The 22595-nt window shown below is 39.6% G+C and overlaps 2 protein-coding genes across 2 annotated transcripts in view; one reads left to right on the top strand and one right to left on the bottom strand.

Annotated features, from left to right (window-relative positions):
- egln1a (egl-9 family hypoxia-inducible factor 1a) overlaps window positions 1-10735 on the top strand; it is a 28488-nt gene extending 17753 nt beyond the window's left edge. Inside the window, exons 3-5 of the mRNA XM_030442455.1 lie at window positions 9766-9902; window positions 9986-10053; window positions 10147-10735. Coding sequence (XP_030298315.1) covers window positions 9766-9902; window positions 9986-10053; window positions 10147-10202 — 261 coding nt within the window. The 3' untranslated portion in view covers window positions 10203-10735. The remainder of the gene's footprint in view (window positions 1-9765; window positions 9903-9985; window positions 10054-10146) is intronic.
- Window positions 10736-12170: 1435 nt separating this feature from the next.
- gpr137ba (G protein-coupled receptor 137Ba) lies at window positions 12171-17891 on the bottom strand. The gene is made up of 7 exons (XM_030442038.1): window positions 17207-17891; window positions 15456-15505; window positions 15105-15327; window positions 14111-14257; window positions 13428-13556; window positions 12790-12911; window positions 12171-12680 (listed from the first exon to the last, which is right to left on the bottom strand). The coding sequence occupies exons 1-7, from the start codon at window positions 17585-17587 to the stop codon at window positions 12566-12568; spliced, it is 1167 nt and encodes a 388-aa protein (XP_030297898.1). The 5' UTR covers window positions 17588-17891; the 3' UTR covers window positions 12171-12565.
- Between the last annotated feature and the right edge of the window lie 4704 nt (window positions 17892-22595).

The following is a 22595-nucleotide window of genomic DNA, read 5'->3' as shown; positions in this document are numbered from 1 at the left end:
AGATCTGAACAATCCTCTTTGTTTTTTTTTTAATCACTTTGCAGATTAATCAATCACCTTCCAGCAGCCAGAAAAAGAGAAATAACTCACATTTCATTTGGCTTTCTTTATTTCCCACAGATAACTACATAAGTAACCATCAGTATAGCCTATTGTATTTTTTCTAACAACGTAATTTCAAAGTCCATGTTTCTAGTTTGCTGCCGCATTGAGTAAAGATGAAATGACTTCTAGTTCAATCTGTAGACAGTAAGTGTGTATCTGCCTCTAATGTTGGGTCCTGGGGGTGAGTGACGCCCTCAGCCTCTGACTCAGGACCAGCTTCTCTGCCTCTGTCGGACGTGCTGGAGGTGGAGGTGAGCACCACTTCACGTTCAACTACTCAGCAGGATGTTAGGAGACCGATGTGTGTTAAACATTATCTGTTGGTGGTAAAACCTACTACAAGTTAAAATATCCACTGAATAAACTTTTACTTTGTTTAATATGTGAAATAAAACCAAAGTGAGGAGCCATCGTGAGACTGTTTTTATATGTCTTTTCAGCTGATTTAAATAAAATAAAACAGCCTAAAATAAAATGAAACAAAACATTTAACAACATTCAACCACTTCCTCAAAGGCTAATATAAAAGAAAGTGATGTTAAATCCAAAATGAAAAGACAACCCCATCTAAAACTCCATTGATGATGGCTTTTTACTAGTCGTCAGGCACAAGCTCAACTCAGAGTTAACATACTCAGAGTCGACTTACCTAACTCAGATCAGCTGTTCTGTAACTGAAAACTCAGAGTTTCACTTCACAGGGTAAGTCAACTCAGAGTTCAGGTTATGACTCAGAGTTTGTTAAACTTGCTTCCTGAAACAGGCCCCAGTTGTCCGCCGTTGTTGTTGTTGTTGTTGTTATGATGATGAGACGTCGCGGGGTTCAGAGGTTGAAGGCTAGAGGTCGAGGGGTGGGGCGATGGCGTCATCAATACGGAACGTATGCAAATTCGCTGTCCACAATGAAAAAATGGGAGGGCTGCGTTTTAAGATCTTTCCACCCTGAGACTCGGTTTCAAAAAAGTGCATTTTAGGCGCTGCATTTTCAGGATCCATGTGGACGATCGGCCAAAACGATGCAATACATGTGCATTTACTCTAAAGAGCTTTTCCGTATGGACGGGGTCTAATACAACCAATTTGCACAGGCATTTACAATACAGCATCCTGCTGAGTATGCAGTGCTTTCACCCGACACACAGCCCCCTAACCCTAAGCCCAACTTCACCAGCCCACAATCCTTGGTGCTGTTGCCAAAATGACTAAATATGACAAGGACAGTCCAAGATGGGTACAGTGCACGTTGACTGTGTCAAAATATCTTGCAAAGAACATGTCTGGTCACACCATAGGGAGGCCCATTCAAGGAGTTGCTTAAGACTTTTGACAAGCAATACAAGCTTCCTGGGCTAAGATATTTTAGTAAACCGCCATACCAACCCTGTACAATGATGCCCGGGCAGAAGTAACTTAAGAGCTGGAGGCCACAGACTTCGTTGGGCTAGTTGCGGATATGTGGTCAACTGCCAATATGGTCACCTACATGAGTATCACTTCTCACTGTGTAACTGAAGATTGGAAACTGCAAGCGAAGTGACTCGAAGTGGCACATGTTCCTGATGACCACACAGCCGTGGTGCTAGCCAAAAAGCCGAGGGAGTGCGCACAAGCATTGGGGATCACGAAGTAAAAGATGTCATGTGTCACTCCAGACAACGGGGCCAACATTGTCGATGCTGTGGGGGGGACCTTGGTTGGCCATGGTTAAACTGTCTTGGGCACAACCTTAATGTGGCAGTGAATAATGCCCTTAAGAAAGAAAAAGCGAACACCAGCAGAGCCTTTGGAGAGTCCTTAAACAAGATCTGGCCATCAAAAGAGTTTTTTCTGCAGAAAAAACTTGACTTGACCTCAACTTGAACTGGCAAGATGTCGGTGTCCTTGAAGCAGTGAATGCGGGTTTGAAGCCAGTTGCTGATTTTACAGACATTTTGTCGGTGGAAAATGACATGACTGTATCCTCCCTCATTTCAATGCTTCATCTTATGAGAGATAAACGTGGAAACAGAAGATGCCAAGTCATCAAGGGGGAGGTTTTGCACAGCTGGACATAAACTAGGACAGTAACAGAACCATCCAATTGATGCGCAGAGCTACCATGTCACCCATTTGTTTAGGCTATTTATGCAAGTCTATGGCCATAGCATTGGCTGGGTTATTATTGTTGTTATTATTATTATTATTATTATTATTATTATTATTATTATTATTATTATTATTATTATTATTATTATTATTATTAGGGATATGAAAATTTCACACCGCGGTAATAGTGACCAAAATTATCACGGTTATCGGTATACTATGGGTTTTTTTTTAAATGTCTTCAAAATGTTGAATAAACGCTGATAAATTGAAATAATTTCATCAAGATTTATATTTAAATATATTTATAATATATTAAAATTGTCCGAATCCAAAACCTTAACAAAACACTGCAAAATCAACATTAAATAATTATAAAAGAATGTATCAAAACTGTGCAAAATAGGTCATTGGCTTTTTGTGATGAGGCAGCCTGTTTTTGAAACGTGTCCTTTAATGTCTGCGTTACAGAGGTAGAATGAGTTGTAGTGGCATTAGCACTCGATTGGCCAGCAGACCCTCTCTGTGAAAAAAATGAATGAAATGTCATTATTAATTATTATTGTCACTGTCTGCCTGCTCGTCTGGAGCAGGACTTCTGGACTCGGTCAGTCTGATTGGTCAGATGGCTGCTGAGCCACAGGTAGACGCTGCTCCGGTGAACGGAGCTGAGATGAAAGTCAGTCATCTCAGTCAGTTTGTGTTCACTAACTCAGTCCACCCAGTACGTGTTTGTGTCAAATCCTACTCACTGCAGCTCTGCATCAATATTTGGGGAATTATTAGGTCGACTTTAAAAAGTGAAATCTACAGTTAATAAGCGGTTCAGATAACATGCCAAATCACGGATCAACTTCGTTCCGTTATACCACTATCTGGTCAGTTTACATTAGTGACAACAGCAAATTAGACAGAGAAAACTCGACATACACATACATCATGCAACCGAGCTTAAGGTTAGCTTACCTTGCATTCGCTGAACAGTTTCGGGTGATGGTCGTAAAGTGAATGTAAGTAAATTGGATGTGTTGCCGCCCCTCGCAACAAGTTTGTTCTCGAAGCTCCTGCAGATAGGGCTTCTACGGAGCCAGAATGGTGACTTTAAAATTTGGCATCCAAAAAAAAAAATTTTGCATTGAAAACAAAACCAGTACTGAAAAAAGAAACCACAAAAAAATCCCAATAAAATAAAATGATAAGATTTTCGGATTTGAATTATTTGAATTACTTTCTTTTTTCAGTGCAGATACTTGTTTCAATGCCAATACAACTGTTTTCAATGACAATGTTTCAATGACAATGTTTCTTTTTTCAGTACTGGTTTTGTTTTCAATGCCAAGTTTTTTTTTGGATGCCAAATTTTAAAGTCACCGTTCTGGCTCCATAGCTGCCATCCTTGACCAGCTGTCCTGAGCATTCTTATAATAACCAAAATACGCCCAGACTGCAGATTTGGTTCTCTTTGAAGGCGGAAAAATGCAGTGAGGGCCACTACTATCATGTCCTCCCTCCGCCATGTCTTCTTAAATGGTAACCTTCACCGTCGGGAATTTTACCATGGTTTACCGTGACACCGGCAACCGTTACATCCCTAATTGTGATTGCGTGATTTCATTGCACTTTTTTCCATCGTTCTTTGATATTAGAGCTGAATGAGATTTTTAGCATGACTGTTTTATACTTTGACAGTTATTTATTTATGCAGTATCCTTTCATTAATATTTTTTATTGTTACGCCTACGTGATGTGGAATTTTTTTCTTTGTTTTTTTTCTATTTTATTACCAACTAATTATTCTGTTTGAATACATTTGCCCTTTCCTTACTCTCTGACATCCCGTCTTTAATGTCAAAGTATAATTTCACTCAAACATCACAGCCCAAATTTTAAGGCTACGCTTTTGAAAAAACCTGTGACCCACTTTTACAGCAGTGTTTTGCACTATATTATATATCCCTATTTATGCCGTGGCTCTAACTCAACAGAACCACAGTGTCTGGTTGTTTATTTGTCTACTAAAGGTTTTCCTGTTGTTACTTGTGTGCATCAGGTGGGTCACGGTGTCCTTTCATTAATCAGCCATATTTCTATTGTCATGTTGATGCACAGGCTTTAATTATTCAAATGAGCCATGTTATGGAACCCCGTTGGACACATGAATGATTCCTGCCTGGTCTCTGATTGGCTGTTTATTAGGCTTGTGATGAGAAGTTTTTTTATAGAATGCAGTTGCCTGGATACTGGGGCTCAATGAGAGAATGATGTGGTACCTCTAAGTACAGCGCAAGTCGTCTGTATTTGACGACCTGAGAATGGGACTCCCAAATCAACTGTCTTCTTATCCACTTTGCGTTACGTAGTGTTGCTTTAATCGTCCTCCTTAATGCAGCACACTGGCTCGCCTCACCTTTGTTTCTCTCTCCTTTCTGTTTACTTCTCTACAAGCAAGTTCTGTTCAAGATCCGTTTTCTCTGTCAGCAGTAACTTTTATAAAGTCCTCCATAAAACACAACTTCCTTTTAGGATTTTTCACCACAATCCCGTTGTCATGAGAGCAGGTGAGCCATATGAGGTGAGACAAAACCAACGTGCACAGAAAAATATCGCAATAAACAGATGTGCTTACAAGTTACAACAAAACAATTGCAAAAGTAGGCCAACAAAATAGGAGGGTCGCATCACAATCTGTGTGTTTACAGGAGGGATGTCATACCATAGAGCGTCTCTCTCTGTGTGATTGAGTGGAGACGGGAGAGAGAGAGCGAGGGCAGAGTGTCTGCTAGATAATCGATAGCAGATTTTGTCGTTCTTTGGGCAGATAAAGTATATAATGGATCCCTAGATATACCTAATGTCTATGTATCGGAAAAACTGATTCACATGAACACATTAGCTAATTTAGCTCTTGAGGAGATTGGTGGGGCTTAGCATACACATACCCACTGTGCCTCGAGACTGAGGTATGGTTGATTAGAGCTAAATCATCAGTTTTGTATTCTTTGTACGACTGTCATCACAGGAACTTCATCTATCGAAGTTAACAAAATACACAATCATATTGTTTGTATGCATATAAATTCCTAATCCCGTCACATAGATTTCCATGAAAACAAAGAAGCTATGCAACATGTCCAGATACAAAACAACATAAACCTAAAATAACGGTATAAAGTGGTAAAGGACTGTGAAGACAGTAGAAAATCAGTTCAGTCCAAAATGCTTAAAATCTCCCCTGCTGTCAACATCCTTGCCTGTTGTGTTTTGTTGCGTTGCTTGCACTGAATCGTTTTGTCCTTGTAACACGTGCATCTTTTGGAATGCCCTCAATTATGCAAATGAATGTACTGTATGCATTAGTAGGTGTCATGTTGGCTGCTAAAATTACACTGCAGGTGTATGGTTCATTGTGTATGTATACTATCAAGTATCAACACTTTATAATCATAGAAGTCTGAGATACTCAATTATTTGTCATTTTTTCAAATCTCCTGAAAGTCGTACATCATGTTCTTCACGAATGCATGACCAATCATAACTTTTGGATGTTCCCCATGCACCCATGACACAGAAATAGCAGAAACAAGCCCGCTGGTGGGAGGACAAAATTACAGGCATGCAACAATCAAAGTGGAAGGAAATGAATCGGCTACTGAAAATACTTTGCTTTCTGTTACAGCGGCAGATTCTTCTTGCAAAGTATGCCTTTAGGTTTAAACTGCAACAAAAGAAAATAATTTTAGATTTGTAGATATGGATTTTGATAAGACACAATGACTCTGGGTCTGGTGCTATTTAGAGAAACATTGTATGTTAAGATGCAAAAGTTTTACAGTAAACATTTTTGCTGCACCAAGATGTATTGTACCCATCCATCCATTTTCTAAATTGCTTGCGTTGCTCCAGGTTGCGGGGGGTAGGAACGTTTCCCAGCATGCATCGGTAGGGAGGCATGGACAGATCACCAGTCTGTCATAGCTGGCATAACTGTGAAGACATTGGCACCACTGTGATCATCATGATTACAGTATTCAGCTATCAGTAGACATTGTTTTTGTCATTTCTGCCATAGATATCTAGGCTCAACATCACCACATGACTTGAATCATATTGATGACCGTAATATTTTTTACACCAACAACGTCAGAACATTGCAGTGATGGCCTTCAACTCATGGTCCATCTAAATTCACCAGCCGTGTATCACTAAAGCTTCTAAAAGAACTCCACCACTATGAGAAACTTTGCTGTGATCGATAAGCATTCACACTGCTATCTGTGTACGCCACGTGACTTTCGTTCCTGGAAAGTGCTCTCAGCGGGCATGTGGGTGTCAGGTTTGGCTAGATTTCTTTTTTGTTTGTTTGACTTGGACCGACATCTAAAACGTTTTTGTTCATCCACTGTTTACACCACCCATGAGAAAAATTATCATTAATGATCTCAGTTTACTCTTTTCATGATTTTTAACCATCCACAGCTCTGCCTGTGGCCAGTGGCAGTTTGTAGACCTTCCACAGTCTGCTATTTTTCAAGTTCACACCCACTCACATGAATATGAATATGCATTATAGTGGATGTATGTCTGTATAAGATTTATATATGTGAACCAAAATCACAAATCCCTTTAAGGGCTTGTGTTTTAGGTTATTTTTTCAAAAACAGCTTAGCATCAAAACGCACAGCAGAATTTACAACTAGAACCTTCTAGTAAGGCAGGTGATCAGTGCAGATGTTTAGCGTTTTTTCGTACATGTTTTGTTTTTTTTCTTTCATTGCTGTTAAAAAAATATTTTTAAAGATCACTACTGTCGTTCTGATGTAGAATCGTTTCTCCGCCTGTATTCACCACTTGGTCATCTCACTCAGTGTCCCGCACACAACACTGTCTAATTGGTTACACTTCAAGAGTAATAGCATGTCTGTACTAAAGAATCTGAAACTGGGAAGCAACTAGTAATTGAAGTTACCAAATGTAGTTAAGTGAAAGTATAAAGTAGCATAAAATTTAAATGCATAACAGTACAGTATGGTACTGTAGATTTAGTCACTGGTTGTTCTTAATATTGACACAAAGACTTTCATTTTTACTGCAAATTACTGTTTTTCAGCCTCCATGATTACTAATAATCATATCGGTCGATCTAACAATCTCCATCCTGGTTGATTTAGTGACACTCATGGTTACCGTGGTAACAGAAAGTGCTGTTTTAATACAGCACGAACTCCTTGCAGGCTTTGAACAGCCAATCTCAGGACACATAATCTCATGCTCTTTAGCCTAAATATTTCTATATTTAAACATTTAAACACTGCTCTGCTCATCATTAAAAATGACGTAAAATGCAGACGGCTCTGCATTCCGACATAAACGATCAGCAACCTCACAGAAGCATTTTGTTCAGGTAAGTTTGCTTAACATACCTTAAACGTTGTCTTGTCCGCACAGTACGGTTATTTCCATACTGTGGCATTGAAATAGGCGGGCATAATTATGTCAGTGTTAGCTTCCTTACAACCGGATATGCGAAAAAATCTTCTTATGAGACCCAAACGCTACGTACAAGGTAGTTAAGCCTCTTTTGCCTTGTATTGTTTGCGTAGAAAATACAGAAGCTACATGTCAGCACAGAATACATGTTATGTTAAACTATGGGATTTCAAATAAATCCCAAATGAATGGGCGTTCACTGGAGCTAGCGAAGGGTTGATATTCTCAGCCTCCGCGGGTCCTACCACTTCCGGATATTCGCTACCCCTTTGGTTGTTTAGGACTCCTTTAGCAGCTACTTTGTTGGATGTGCAAAAATAACTCTAAGGCCACAGTGCCCCAAACAATCTTGCATTGTTAATTAAGAAGTCACTCAATAATGATTAAGAGTAGAATCTGATTTTGAGGTTTGTTACCTTGCTGAGGAGCTGGAAGTGCAGTCTGCTGCCTGCAGCTCTTCATCCATCAGCTCCTTCTTGTATCATTACTCCATGCAATATTAAACCTGATCAACTGACAGAAAATGCCCTAAATGACCTTGCTTTGTTTGTAGAAGCATTTTTGTCACAAGTGCATTACGTTTCCTCACATTGTCATCATCCTGTGTTTTGCTAGTTGAACTCTTTTAACCAGCAGCAGTAGGAAATGTTTGGCTTGCATTAGCAAACTTGATCGACCTCTGATATGGCTGTAAGAGAGTGAACAGTAAACAGTGAGGCTGATATCAACAGGATGATAAACGATATGACTGGTTTCCCCTGAATCCCTCATGTGAAGGTAGGCCATTGGAGTCTAATGCAGGAATGGTTTACTAGTCATAAACAACAAACTATGATGGAAAAGGTAGATGGAAGGTTTAAAGCTTTTTTTAAAAGGTGTGTGTGTGTGTGTGTGTGTGTGTGAGATCTCAGTCACATGCTTTTTATGGATGTTGGCTACTTGTGCCATAAAAACAGTCTTAGTTGTATACAGGTGTACAGGGCACTGCTGGGAAGTAGCACAACGCTGTTACTGGGCGTATAGACTCAAATACTCGCTGGTACCTGATCCAGCATTTTAGGCAGTATCAGAGGCATGTGTCTGTATCAGAACAACCCTAGCTGTGATGTCCAAGCCCTGTCCAGCCTAAACAACTGCTTGGACTTCACTACTTTTCAACAGAGTGAATCTGTTCAAAGGAATTTTTACTTTGTTGAATTGTATAACCATTGTGCATTTTTCTCTCTCTGAGATTTTAAAACTTTTCAGAAATGTCAGAGGTTAGTGTCCATTTTGGGTCACAGCACAGTTTGACTGGGTGTACCCATCCCGAGTTTTAAAGTTTGTCAGCTCGTTGTAGGCCAGAAGGTCATGTCCTGCACGCGAAGGTCATCCTGTGTTCACTCATATCCACACACCCTTTACAGGCCTTGCACACTGAACGTTACCACCAATCGGTGTAAAACAATCAGCAGTCACGTGTTGCAGAAAAACCATTCCTCCTGTCTTCTTTGACCCTATTGTGCTTTATTTAGTTTAGTCACACCACTGGCATTCCCCCTCATTCAAAGTAGTATAAATGGGAATAGCATTAGTCTTCCAACAAAGGGTGTGAACTTTTTTTCTCCGCTGCTTTGCGTGTGAAGAGAGGGGCCTATCATATCAGCTGTGTGAGAGTTTAAGCGGCACGCTTGCAGCAATCTGCTTTTTCACTCTCCAGGTCCTTTATCCAGCCGGAGCAGTTTTCCTGTGAGTTATTCTTCCTATCCCTCCACAGGAAAGCCGCCCCCCGCTGCCGCTTCCGATCCTGAGCTTTCCTCCTGGTCCCTTGGAGTCGGACAACCCTTTTCCTTAAGATTGTCGTCCTATGTTGATCATTTAAAAAGCCTGAGATCTATTGAAGTGGATCTTTTTATATGAAGTATTAATGCAGTTTTAAGGAGACATTACCACTCTGAGTGTTTTCCTTCTAATGTGGATGAACATGACACAACATGATCACTGCAAAGGCTTCACTTAGCCTTTACTCCTACTCTTTACCTTCCTGCTATTGCTTTGTCCAGATTTGTATAAATAACAGTGTTGTTTCTTGTCGTTCTGCTCTTCCAGGAACACGGTGGCCTTCTCCGAATCTTCCCAGAAGGAAAGGCCCAGTTTGCCGACATAGAGCCCAAATTTGACCGTCTGTTGCTGTTCTGGTCAGACAGACGGAACCCTCACGAGGTTCAACCCGCCTTCGCCACCAGGTCAGCATCCAAGTCCGTTCACCCCATGTGCTCAGATGATCCACCTGTTTTGCGGCAACCCATTATTGTGATTATCTCTGCAGGTATGCCATCACGGTGTGGTATTTCGACGCAGATGAGCGAGCCAGAGCTAAAGAAAAGTACTTAACGGGTGAGATTGGATGTGAACTACGCAATCCTGTTTCTGTTGATTCGAGTTTTTTTTTCTCATCATCTCTTGTGTGTTTGTTTCCTTGTTGTGCAGGTGCTGGAGAAAAAGGAGTAAAGGTTGAACTCGGCAAACCATCAGATCCCAGCTAGTGGGGAACCTGCACCCCCCTACTAACAGCCATTAAGTGCTCTGTCCTAAGAAAGTGGCCTATAGAGAGCGTGTGTGTGTGTTTTACATGGCGAAAACAGCAGACTTTTGCGTGAGTGGGTGGAAGATCCATGTTTATGGAGACAAAACAAATACACAGTGATTTCTGTTCATTTTCAGCATACTGGGGCAACCCAGCGGACCTTGAATGTCATGACATTGTACTGAAAGGGATTGTGTGGATTTTATTATTTTTTCCTTTCACCTCCTCGGTGGAGAACGCTCTTACGTTACGGCAGACGTTTTCATAAAATCACTTCAAACAGGAATTAAGCTCAGAGAATCTACATCTTTTGCATATTTGTTTTTTTGCAGTTAATTCTTTAAAGGTACAGTGTTCTGCATATGCTTAATGTGTTATGCTTTTCACATGGAATCAGCTGTAAGCTACTGTATGGCGAAATGTGCTTGTTGGCAATAATATGAGGAATGATCTGAATTAAAAAAAAAAAAAACACCCTTTTTCTGACAGAAATTCTTTGGTCTTAGTTTTCATTTGCAGCGCAGTAGATGCTGACTGTGCCGCTTGTCTCTTCCTGCTTTCACTAAATACATAAATTATTTGAGTACTTTAATTTAAGGAGAAAAATACATGAATGTAATCTGTGCTGCCTTTTACGTCTGTCATGTTTGCCTTATATGCAGTTTCATGCTGCCCTCTGCAGGCCCTGGGTGTATTGCAGCTATTTGATTTTGATTAGTATTGTCTTTATTCCACTGTAAGCTACAGCATATGTCAGTGACTGAAAATAAGGTAACATGATTAAGCATTACAGCATTTCAATTATCTCATTAAACGGCATGATTCTTTGGCTTGTCACAATAAAAAGACACACTAAAATGTGCCACTTTTATCTTAGAAAAAAAAAATTATAACTCGAACTATGTTATGACTGTATTATCTAAGTTTCAGTATCTGTACATGTCAATGGTACATAACGTACTCAGAGCTTGATAGATGGATGGATAGATCTTGTCATTGTACAAGGAAATTGAGTTTGACAGTCTTTGAAAATAGCTCAACCAAGAAAATATTGAAAAATGCAAAACACATCGCGCCTGATCTTTCTGTTCTGCTGCTCAGTTGAAATTTAATAAATGTTCCTTTAATTTCAGCTGCTCTAAGATCTTTACTGGGATGGAGCGCCCAGCTTCTACAGCTGCTTGAAGTTCAACTGGTTGTGTTCAGAGACATTCGTCTGTACTCCATCAAGCCAAAATGCCTCCGGGCCCCAGAACCTGTGTTGTTATTATTTACATACATTTAAAGAGTGATTATGTTAACCTATTGGTGACCTGAATCAGGATTCAAAAATATGTCTGTCGCATACCACAATTATTTGTGCTTATATGCATATATGTGCATTCAGGTAATATCTCGTGTCAGTATGATGCTGTGCTTGCTGTCTGACATGATGGGATTCATGCAGGAGAAACTCAGTGGAATCTGGCTTTGTAAAACTTTATAATAACCATTAATAAAATTTTAATTTATAGTTAATGAAACTTGATTAGTTATTTCACAGTTAAAAAGACAAAGAAATGCTTTATAAAGTGTATAAAACCATTTCTTAAGCAAGACGTTTATAAACCTTTACAATTGCTTCGTCAGTGGTTTATAAAAGAATGCAATTGTTAACACATGGTATATATATATATATATATATATATATATATATATATATATATATATATATATATATATATATATATATATATATACACATACACATACACATACACATAAACTACCATACTCATATCTTGTACTAAACCCCCACTCCCCCCTCCCGGGAGTGAGTCTTAAAAAACATTTAAAAGCTGTCAAATAGCTGTGACCTACTTTCACTTTATTTCATGTAAGTATTTAAGAACTGGTGTGTGTGTACATATAGAAAACAACCCACATGTTTCACAGTATTTAAATTTTTTTAATAAGAATTAAATGAATATCTCCTCTATATAAACAACATCTGTATGAAAAAGAGCATAGACAGTACATAAAATAGTAATACAGTACATATTACAAAGTCAGGAAATATATTAAGCAGTATTCAAAATAAACTATACAGTGAAAAGGTTTAAGAGCAGTCAAAATTAGATCATACTTTGTACAAGGAGTGTGCAAAATTAATGTCCCATTAGTGGACCTTCATATACTGGCAGAGAGGAAAGTTCTGTTAGTTTTTCTCTAATAGAAATCTGAATGTGTCGAGTAAGAGGGCGACCTTCTGCCCCATGTGCCTCGGAGACACAGAGACTGTGCAAAAATATACAAATAAAAAGTGTTAGCTGTGAGCTCCTCTCAGTAATGGCTGAGCTCCTCTGGAGGCGGAGGGAGGTGGTAGCTGTCGTCTCCTCCGATGTAGGCACCGATGCCGCTGCTTTGGCTCCCCCACTCGTAGCTGTCAGCAGCCAGACTGAGAAACAAATTAACAAACATCCATAATTATGCTATTCGCAGTCTACCTTTTGCCACATTTCTACTTTGCGTACAGTGTTTTGGTGATTAGATCTTGGTCTGCTAACCTGGCCTGGATGTTCTGAGGCATGACGCTCCACGCCAGGTCGTCATCGCTGTCATAACGCCGTGGGTTGTCGAAGAAATAAGACCTGGAGGAGAAGACGTGACCAGGAAGCCCCGAGCCACTCTGCATGACGAGCAAACAAGACGATTATCGTAAGATATCACATTGAAGAAAAATGGTAGTTTCACACATTATAAAAGCCACAGACTGTAAAATGATCTACCTGTTTGCCTCATTACCCTTTAAAGTATGAGTGGTCTAACTAACAAAAGTGAAATTATGAAAATGGAGGGGATAAAATGAATTGAAATAAAAAAAATCTATTGATAAATTATGAAGTGATTTGATTAGTTTAAAGCCAATCAGTTTGATTAAAAACGTTTTTATATGATGAAAACAGCCATGTTTTATCATTAACTATGTCTTACAACTGTCCTCTAGGCTGAAAAAAACACAAAACAACTGTCCATTATTTCACAAGGAAAAAAAAACTGAGATTTTGTGACGCTGAACCCAAGTATGTTTTCATCTGCCTTCATTTAAATCATCTTTGGGACCCTTCACATTTCTCTTGTGCGCCTGGGAGGATTCCTGACCCACAGGCTGGAAACCACTGGTTGAGGGTAATCGCTAGCTCACCCTGTCTTGGTTGGGCTTCCGGACTCTGAAGAAGAAAACTACGAGGGAAGTGGGGAGCAGCTCCCACACGAATAAGATCACTCCGAAGACGATGTAGCCAGCGTCGCCCAGAGTCGACTGTAAATCTGCCTGAAAAATAAACAAAAAAATGATTTCATTCCACATTCCAGCACCCTATTGTTTAAACCAGATAGCGGAAACAACATTTCCTAATTTCAGTCATCAAAAAGGAAACATCCACCTAAAGGAAAACATTTTTCAAAAAAGCTTTTTACAGATTATAAATATGGTAACAATTTTAGGAGGTTTATAGAGGTTTTCATTACTCTCTTACCAAGAGTTGATCACATGCTTGATACTTCAATAAATACAAAGTTACAGTCAGCAGTCGTTTAGCTAACGTTATCATACAAAGTCTCACCTGATTGCCTCAGGAACATTTCAGGAAGTCACTGTGCAAATACAGCTAAAACAGCACTTGATTTCCCGTTAAAGCACAACATGTCACTATGCCAGGCTAGCTGTGCCAAGAATCTAGACTTAGTCAAGCGTAGGCTTCCGGCTCTAAATTCATACTTTTACTGAACAGAAACGAGTGTGGAATCAATCTCACACTCTGGAAGAAATAATTTCCCAAAATGTCCAACTAGTCCTTTAAGGCATTACGACCTCTGGTGGCTCACCTGGTCAGAAACGTTGTACCAGTCGTAGTCAAAAGAGTTAATACTCTTGTTCGAGAGACCCAAGACGACCAGATTGTAGCAGGCCCTGGACGAGTACAGGAGGATGACGATGGCTCCTATGACCGTCACCTGGCACACTGATGTCCCCTGTACAGTTTGAGGAGTTGGGACAAGAAATTGCACATCAAACATACATCTAACCTTTAGGAGGAAATTAGACCTAATTTAATTAAAACAATTGTAAAATCAAATCCAATACTACAAGGAAACACTACATGGTAAATAAAACTATACATTTTGAATGATATATCATTTTAAAATATTACTTTGTGAGTAAATATCAGTAAATTATACATTATTCACACGTATGTTTTTACTGTATACAATGGGTCAACTGATTATCTGATCCCATAGTCTGTGTTTTTATGATATTCTGAATCAGTGGGTTTTTTATTATCCTGGTGCCAATGAAATAAATACATTTAATAATGCACTATTTTGGCTCTGTTGCAGATTGTAATCTACAAAGTAACTAGTAACTTATCAAAGTAAGTTATCAAAGAAATGTAGCTGAGTCAAGTAGCAGAAAATACTTGAGTAAAGTACAAGTACCTCAACATTGTACTTATATAGAGTACTTGATTACATTTACTTCACTAGTTCACACAAACAGCACCTCAGTTGTACCTGATATTTTTTTGATCAGTGTGAAAGAACATATTATACAACCGTGCTGTACGTCCAGCTTGTGAATGCACCACAGTACAACCAGTCCTACATAAGAACGACACTGTTGCTAGGAGACTATCCCTACGTACAAAGGATGAATTACGTGGAGAAGTACATCTTGACACGAGGGCGCTATATTCAGCACACAAAACTGTTTGATGTCACACAAATAACTATGAAACAAAACACAAGCCACTTATAGTCCAATATATTCATATTTGATTTCTGCTCTTGGTGCCACACAGTACAGAGGAGTGATTCTCACCTTGGACTCCAGGTAAATGTTGGCCAGCGACATCTTAGCGATCTTGTAGAGACACACAGCGAGCGAGACGGCACACAGGACAAAAAGCGTGTCGTTGATTGCGACTCTCACAAGCACGACAGTGTGTTTTTCTGCAGAGGACATCCTCACCAGCAGGGCGCACACTAAATTCACAACTAAAAACACCAGGCTGATGAAGAGGAAGAGCAGGTACAGCGGCAGCCTGGGGGGTCAGGAAATCAGAGATATTAACCACAAAAGTTACACAGAATTTATGCTTTTTTTAAGCCAACACAGGTTTTTGCCAAATAATATAATTAAACTGAAAGTGAAATCTGAAATTGATCTTACCTGTATCTTAAAAGCTCTGGTGAATATTTGGACTTTGCCTTGAAAACAACCTGTGAAAAGGAATAAATAAATCATGCATCACAACGTCATCATGCAAATGAATCACGCTATTTTGTCATTTTCACTTCTGCATTCCGGCTCTCAAAAACAACAAGACGTTCTTTAGAAACAGGAACCCCGCAGCTTATAGTTCTGAACTTCAGATAGACAATGGTCACACAGCACAGGGTCATATGCAACGCCGTGTGACTCAAAGCAGCACAAGAGGATTACGCTAAAAATAAACTTTAGATGGAGGCAAGAGAAGTTATTATTTGGTATTTGGATAAAGTACACAGATGGAGAAATGATTCACTGCAGTGCGCTTTGTAACTGTTCTGAATGAAGGTACTGTAAATCACACTGAAAGCAACAGGTTACATTTACTGGACAGCCCAGATGAAACTGCGATAATTATGACATGATACTATGTTCTGTCTCACAATTAGTTGGAATTATCATTTTGTGTGACAATTAATATTTTTCACTGAAGAATCTATTTGGATCATGAGGATGTAACATTGGTCAGCTACTGTTCCAAGCAAACATGTTTTCTTACATCTGCAGGAGAGGTTTTGTAGGCCAGTAGGACAGAACTTCATTATAATGCTGTTTTGTCACACATTTCACTTTTATCAGAAAAAAATTACAGCTTTAATAATATTTTGATATTGCGCTCTGCCTATTTCAGCCTCAATTTATTGAGGAAATAAATAGAAGATTCATAAACAATGGCAAATAATCATTAGTATATTATCTCTTAATGATCTGGGTAATATCATTGATATGAGATTATATATCATCTTAGATTTTGGATATTGTTCTATTGTGATATGACATAAGTGTTGTCTTTTTCTGGTTTGAAAGGCTGCACAGTTATACTGTAACTACTTGTTCTAATACTTGTCTTTACTTAGTCATTATAACCACATTACTGATATATACATCAAAGATCTTATTGTGTTAATATTCTGTGAAAGTATCAACTATCATCTCTACCGCATTGTCATAATATCAATATGAAGATATTTGGTCAAAGATATTCTGATATTTAATTTTGTTGCCCAATCCTGACATTAACTAAGTTATTTCAAAGTATCAAATATACATTATGTAATGTGATATAGCCTACAAATATTGTGATATTATTTTAAGGCCCTATCGCCCTGCTACCATACTGTTTTATGTTATTATTAGAAGCCATTTTACATTGTGTCCTATGGCTGCACATTGTCAAGAGGTTTTATCCTCTCATCTTCACAAGAAGTCAGAGTTAAAGATCTCATCCAGACAGGTTTTTAGGACATAGCCTGTAAAAAAATATTCTACTTGTGGTAATTATTTGTGCCTAATAAGATTAGTAAAAAGTCTTAAAATTACATCTACTTTTTTGGCACTACTGAACATCCTGAATCTATGAAAAACATCTTGCATAAGTGTCATTTTGGACCACGACTGGTATCCCAGCTGGTGATGTCATGCAGCTGAGATTTTAGGGTCAACAGAGAAATATGTGAAAACTCCAGTGTCAAACTCTGCTCATCATCATTCTTCACACTGAAGTTCAAACATCCAAGTGAATTAATAGTAAGTTAACACATTTGTGAGTGCAGGGGACACAACAAAATCCAGATACCGTCCTCACAGCAGGTGCAGACAGACTATATGAAGCCCTGTGACAATACAGACAGCATCCAAACCTGCTAACTCACCTGTACAAAGTAAAGGTTCATGAGACTGAGAGTGAAGAACTGGAGGCAGACAGGTAGGCAGTAGAGCAGCCAGAAGGGAAAGGGTCCCAGGTTGTTGGCTGTGACAAAGTTTTTGAAGTAGAAGGAGAAGAGCACGGTGCGCAGGGCCGACCACAGCAGGCACAACGACAGGAACACCGTCTGGTAGCTGAAGCGCTTGTGTCGGTACCGCAGGACCAGCCAGAGCTGCACGTAGATGAAGATGAAGAGGAGGGAGTAGAAGACGGTGTAGGCTACAGTCAGGCCCAAAGTGACGTACGGCGGCACGGCTGGGCTCAAGGTAGGCAGAGGCAAAAACTTGTCCATCGGCGATGGCTCCTTCTCCGTCACAGGGGCCGCCATGGCCGGCTCTCCCTGCCCGGAGGAGGAGAGTGGAGCGGAGGAGAGCGGAGTTGCCTCACCGCCGGTCTCTCTCAGCACTCACACCCCGGCAGAGGAGAGGTGAGAGCGGCGGCGAAAAGAGAGGGAAACTGGGCTGACAACGGGGCTGTCAAGAAGCGGGCGAAAGGAAGAGCAGGGGGGGAGAAAACAGCTAACTTCCTGCTGCCGAGTCGGAGACAGGCAGAGCGCGAGGCACATGATCAGCGATGAGAACGAGGCTGTCGTCAGGGGCAGCGGCCAGGAGCCGAGCGCGAGGACCAGCCCTCCTGCCGCACTCCGTACGTGACGCTACGCATCAGCTGACGCACGCTGCTGTACCTTTAACCCTGTGATGATGGGGCTTCCCACCGCACCGCTGATCCCAGGAGAGCAGCTCAGAGCTTCGACATGGATCTGCTCTCATTTCATTAAGGTTCATTATATTTTAATTACAGGAATGTTTGTGAACTAGTCATTTAATGTTCCATACAATATTATTATATAAGGTTGGAAGAATTGGATGCTAAAACAGGCCCCTCTTCAGCGCCCTATCCTCATTCCTTGTTTCCATCTTATACGTTAAGAACATTAAAGAAAAATAATTTAAGACTATGAAATGTTATATGAAAACTATGATATGAGAGAAAACAATATCACAATATCCCTGGTTCCCACTGTCTCACTAGATATCTTTAGAAAGGAACGCACAGAAAGCAAAAATAAACCAGAATTGTTTGCAGTAGGAACATAACACTTATTTATTAATATCAACTGAAATGTAAATGCCATAGAGTGAACCTGCATCTTTGTTGCACCTGGGGGCCACAGGTTCACTGTATAAGTTCAGAGCAGTGACCAGTCCAAGAAGCAATCTGGGGCCCGCTTTGCCCAGTTGGTATTTCAGCATTGACAGAATGCTAAATGAAATTAATGCAGCAGAGGCTGAAACATTCTCACTTATTGTCCAAAATATGGGCGAAGCAGCAAAAATACTGGATCCTGCATTTCAAATTCATTCATTCAAATTCAGCAGCGTTTTTAATGAAATCATCTCTGCCTATATCTTTCCACTGCTACAGTTTGTAACACAGCCTTTCTAGTAAAAAGGATTGAGGTCTCGAGCTAAAGCTTAACGTTGTTATCCAGACTTTAGACAACTCCTCTGAGGCAAAGAAAAACTCAAATAACATTCAAACTAATCATTATGTGTAAAGTCCCTTATGTTCCTTTTTTTAATTACAGCCAAGAGTACAGTATGTCAGTTTTGGTCAGAGAAGTAAAATTTGCTTTATGATTCAAGAAGAAACATATCAAATGTGCTCACAGAGCTCAGTAAAGTTTGTGTATGGTGAGCAGTCGCAGGGTTTTTTGTTTCACAGGACTGGGGCATGTGAACATGAGGGAGGCCTAGGATGGAGGTCAGTCTAGCTCACCTTTGACTTCTGTGTTACATTCATCTTTTCACACACAGAGAGTGACTACCACCCATTAACCACACCAAGCAAGATGCTGTCAGCCACCATATTTCCCTCTTGGCTGCTAAACTTCACATAAAAGCCACATTTTCAAAAAAAAATAAATATTTTTTTTTAAAAACGTGGCCTCTAATGTGTAGCTTATATGTACATAATTATTTTAAAACATAATTGAATTAATATTCTTAAATCATGCAGTTTTCAGTGAAAGAGGACAGAGGTCAAGCTGAAAGCCGTTTAGAAACAGAAGCAAAAGACTAAATTAAAAGGTAATTAATCAATAAATGTGATGCAAAATCTTTTGTGTTTCCTCCAGCCCTTTCAATCGGTTACGCCTCCAGTTTTGTTTGTGAATAAAAAGCAATAATAACAGGCTGGCGACATAATGGCACTTCAGACTGATTATCAGTCTACAGTTTCGTGCCACATCAGATCACATTCACAGCGTGTTCCCAGGCAACACGGCCAGAAAAAAACAGGCCCACCCAAACACTAGCAAGTCACAGCTAATGGCATCACTGGCCCCGGGGTGAACATCCCGTCAGCCACTCAGAGTCCAACAAGGGTCCAATGCGTTTCACCATTTAAGTGCAGTGAATATCGACATTGTTGTAAAATAGACAGTGTGTATAATATAAAAACGCGTCTTGTTACTGGGTGAACTAATCATAGTTTCATAGACAGAAGCACTTTTGTCCTGTAAGTCCTGCAGTCATGATGGTATGTTTTCTGTTTTGATCAAATTCTATACAAATTAGCACTTGCTGAAAAAGATTTTTGGCTTACCCTTTTCTTCATAGTAAATCAAACATATATTAGTTTTGTACTTACTGTTTGTTTATATAGCAGCCTATAACCTTGGAGACCCTTTGAATTATTTGGGGAATATATCCAGAAACTTCATCAATTGACCAGAAGGTGGCGCTTTCACACTGTATAAAGATGGAAAGTGAGCAGAGGTCATGTTTGAGCAAGATGGGGTACTAACATCAGACAGGAAAAGGAAATAAATATGATATATGTTATATGATTTATACATTAATGTCTTGAGGTGACTTCTGATTTCAGCTTTCATGGTGTAATATGGAAGAAAGTGGATGATGTTTAGTGCTGTTTGCTATGAGTATAGTTCAAAATCTGCAATTGAAAATAAACTTTTCCACATGGTGACTGGAATGGAATCATTTGCTAATTCAATTTGGAGTCCAGACATGAAACGTCAATATGCTGAAATGTTTGTAGCATCACTGCTGTTTGAGAAAAAGTCCTGTTTTAGTAGGGTAGTTAAAAATGGAAGGTTTGCCCTGAGGGTGATAGTAAGGAAAAGGTCATAGAGTCATTAGAATCACAAGGATTTCTCCCCTTGGAAGCATAAATGTGCCCTTTTAAATTTCACAGCAGCTTGGACCGTGTGTCTCGTGTAAAAATAAAAAATATGGTGATAAGGGTCACTCTTGGAGTGTAACAGAAGGCTCATCCTCTGGTGCCTCCCTACACATCTGCCTTATCCCCCTCTTGAAATTAATCAGTGTGTTCTGGGGACCCTTTATGATTGAAGCGTGTGGAGGCTGGATAAGGAAAAAACATTCAGTATTTCCGAACAAAAAACAAAAAGAAGTTAAAAATGAATAAATTAGAAAACACAAACATCCTTTTAAGTAACAAAAACATGTATTTTCATTCTTACACATTCCCACAGGCCACCAGTTACACACATGAAGATCAGTTTACTCTTCACGAGGAGTACTGTTATGTGGGTGTTTACCAGGCAGGGAAGGTGTAAGAAAAGACACTTCATATATGGAGTTGTATTACATAATATGCAGCGATAGAAGAAGTATTCAAGTATGCAACACCGGACTGTGAAAATACTCCACTACAAGTTAAAGTCTCACATTAAGATCAGATTTATTATCATCAGAAAGATGTACTTAAAGTATGAAAAGTATAAGCACTTAATGTGCAGTGATATGGTCTCTGTCAGTGTTTTACTATCATATCAGCTGTTTTTGGTTTCCTGCTCATTAATGTTTAGATCCCATTATACTGATGTTGATGTTTAATGTTGAGCTAATGAGAACTACTTCATATACTGTTGGCTAATTTAATCAACGGTTTTACATCAATAAGATCAAGGTATGTTTGTCACATTGATGTGCTGTGTGGGAAGCACGTATCTCTGAAGAAAATCGTTTGCAGCTCTGTGACGATGCAGTTAGCTGTGCAGCTAGCAGTCTGGACTGGACTGGAAGTTCAGAGAGACAGGGACAGAGACACCACTAGCAAGGAGCTTTAGACTCGGACCAGTCAATGCTAGCTGGTTAGCATGCTAACTTCAGTATATATAGCTTTGTAACAAAACCTAGACACCATAACATCAGAACTGTTCATCACCTTCTGTCGACATTTTTTTAATTCATTGTTTTCAACTAAAATTCTGACACACTGCACCTCTAAAAGTTGGAGAATTATTTCAACCCATAACGGAACAGTTAATCCTTCAATGAGATAAATCCTCAGCTTAGTAAAAGTATCTCAAATGTGTGCTTGAGAGCAGTACTGGAGTAAAAGTACTTTCCATCGCTTTGAAAGTTTAGTATCCACAATCCATGACGTGTACTTTACATTTTTCTAATCTTTTGTGAAATGAAATTTTGGCCTGGTGTAGAACATGTAAAAATGCAATGATGTGGCCATAAACAAAATTAATCGTCATCTGGGGAGCATGATTGAAGAAGATGTAGAGGAAGAAAAAGAAGAAGACAACTTTGTTAATCCCTCCTAGTGAAATTGAGTTTTCCAAATCTAGTGAAAATCTTTCCATTGTGTTATCTTACTTTCACTGTCAAAACAGTTTATCTATCAACGTGTCTGCAAGCAGCATTTTAGGCTGATGTTAGCAGTAAACAAAGGTCAGAGGTCATTATAAATCAATAGGAATCAAGGGGACCATGAATACCTGCATTAAAATGGCATGACAATGTAGCCAACAGTTGATCAGATGAGTGGAGCGAAGTGTTGGACGGATGACTGACCATCCGTTTGCTGTGCAGAAAACAGCTCAGAGTTGCGCCATATTACCAGCATGCCCCTCATTATCCCAGCTGGAGTCGAGTCTGATAGCCACAGCGGTATGCCTCAGATGATTAGAGTATGGTACAGTGCTCTGTGATATTGTCCTTTACATAATGTTTCAATCAAACCGGCCATGGGGCTCTGTTGCTGGTAACTGGTCCATGCTCTGATGTCTGTGCTCTGATGGCCCCTTGGCCTGTATCCAAACCTGCCAATACAGCGCCAGTGTTGTCCCTCAGGAGACACTTGGACCTCCCATACAGTGGCCCCTGTGCCATAGTGCCTTATCATCCAAATAGTGGCGACTGGTTTTTTTTTTTCTTTTTTTTTCTTTTTTAGTGTTTTGGCAATATTGGAACAATGAGTTGTAAGTCATTGTTTTAATAAAGGAGGATGATGTGAAACCGACCCTGCTGACTTCTGTCCTGAACCAACCCCTC

Source organism: Sparus aurata, chromosome 15 (assembly GCF_900880675.1).
Source record: "Sparus aurata chromosome 15, fSpaAur1.1, whole genome shotgun sequence".
Lineage (NCBI taxonomy): Eukaryota > Metazoa > Chordata > Actinopteri > Spariformes > Sparidae > Sparus > Sparus aurata.
This window is presented reverse-complemented; position numbering and strand designations above follow the sequence as displayed.

What these genes read in the sequence shown, in the direction of transcription:
- gpr137ba (XM_030442038.1), bottom strand. Translation starts at nt 17,587, where the DNA reads ATGGCGGCCCCTGTGACGGAGAAGGAGCCATCGCCGATGGACAAGTTT. An exon ending in TGAACCTTTACTTTGTACAG is followed by an intron (nt 15,506 to 17,206) that starts GTGAGTTAGCAG and finishes TCCTTTTCACAG; the next exon opens with GTTGTTTTCAAGGCAAAGTC. An exon ending in CCTCAGAACATCCAGGCCAG is followed by an intron (nt 12,681 to 12,789) that starts GTTAGCAGACCA and finishes TTTGTTTCTCAG; the next exon opens with TCTGGCTGCTGACAGCTACG.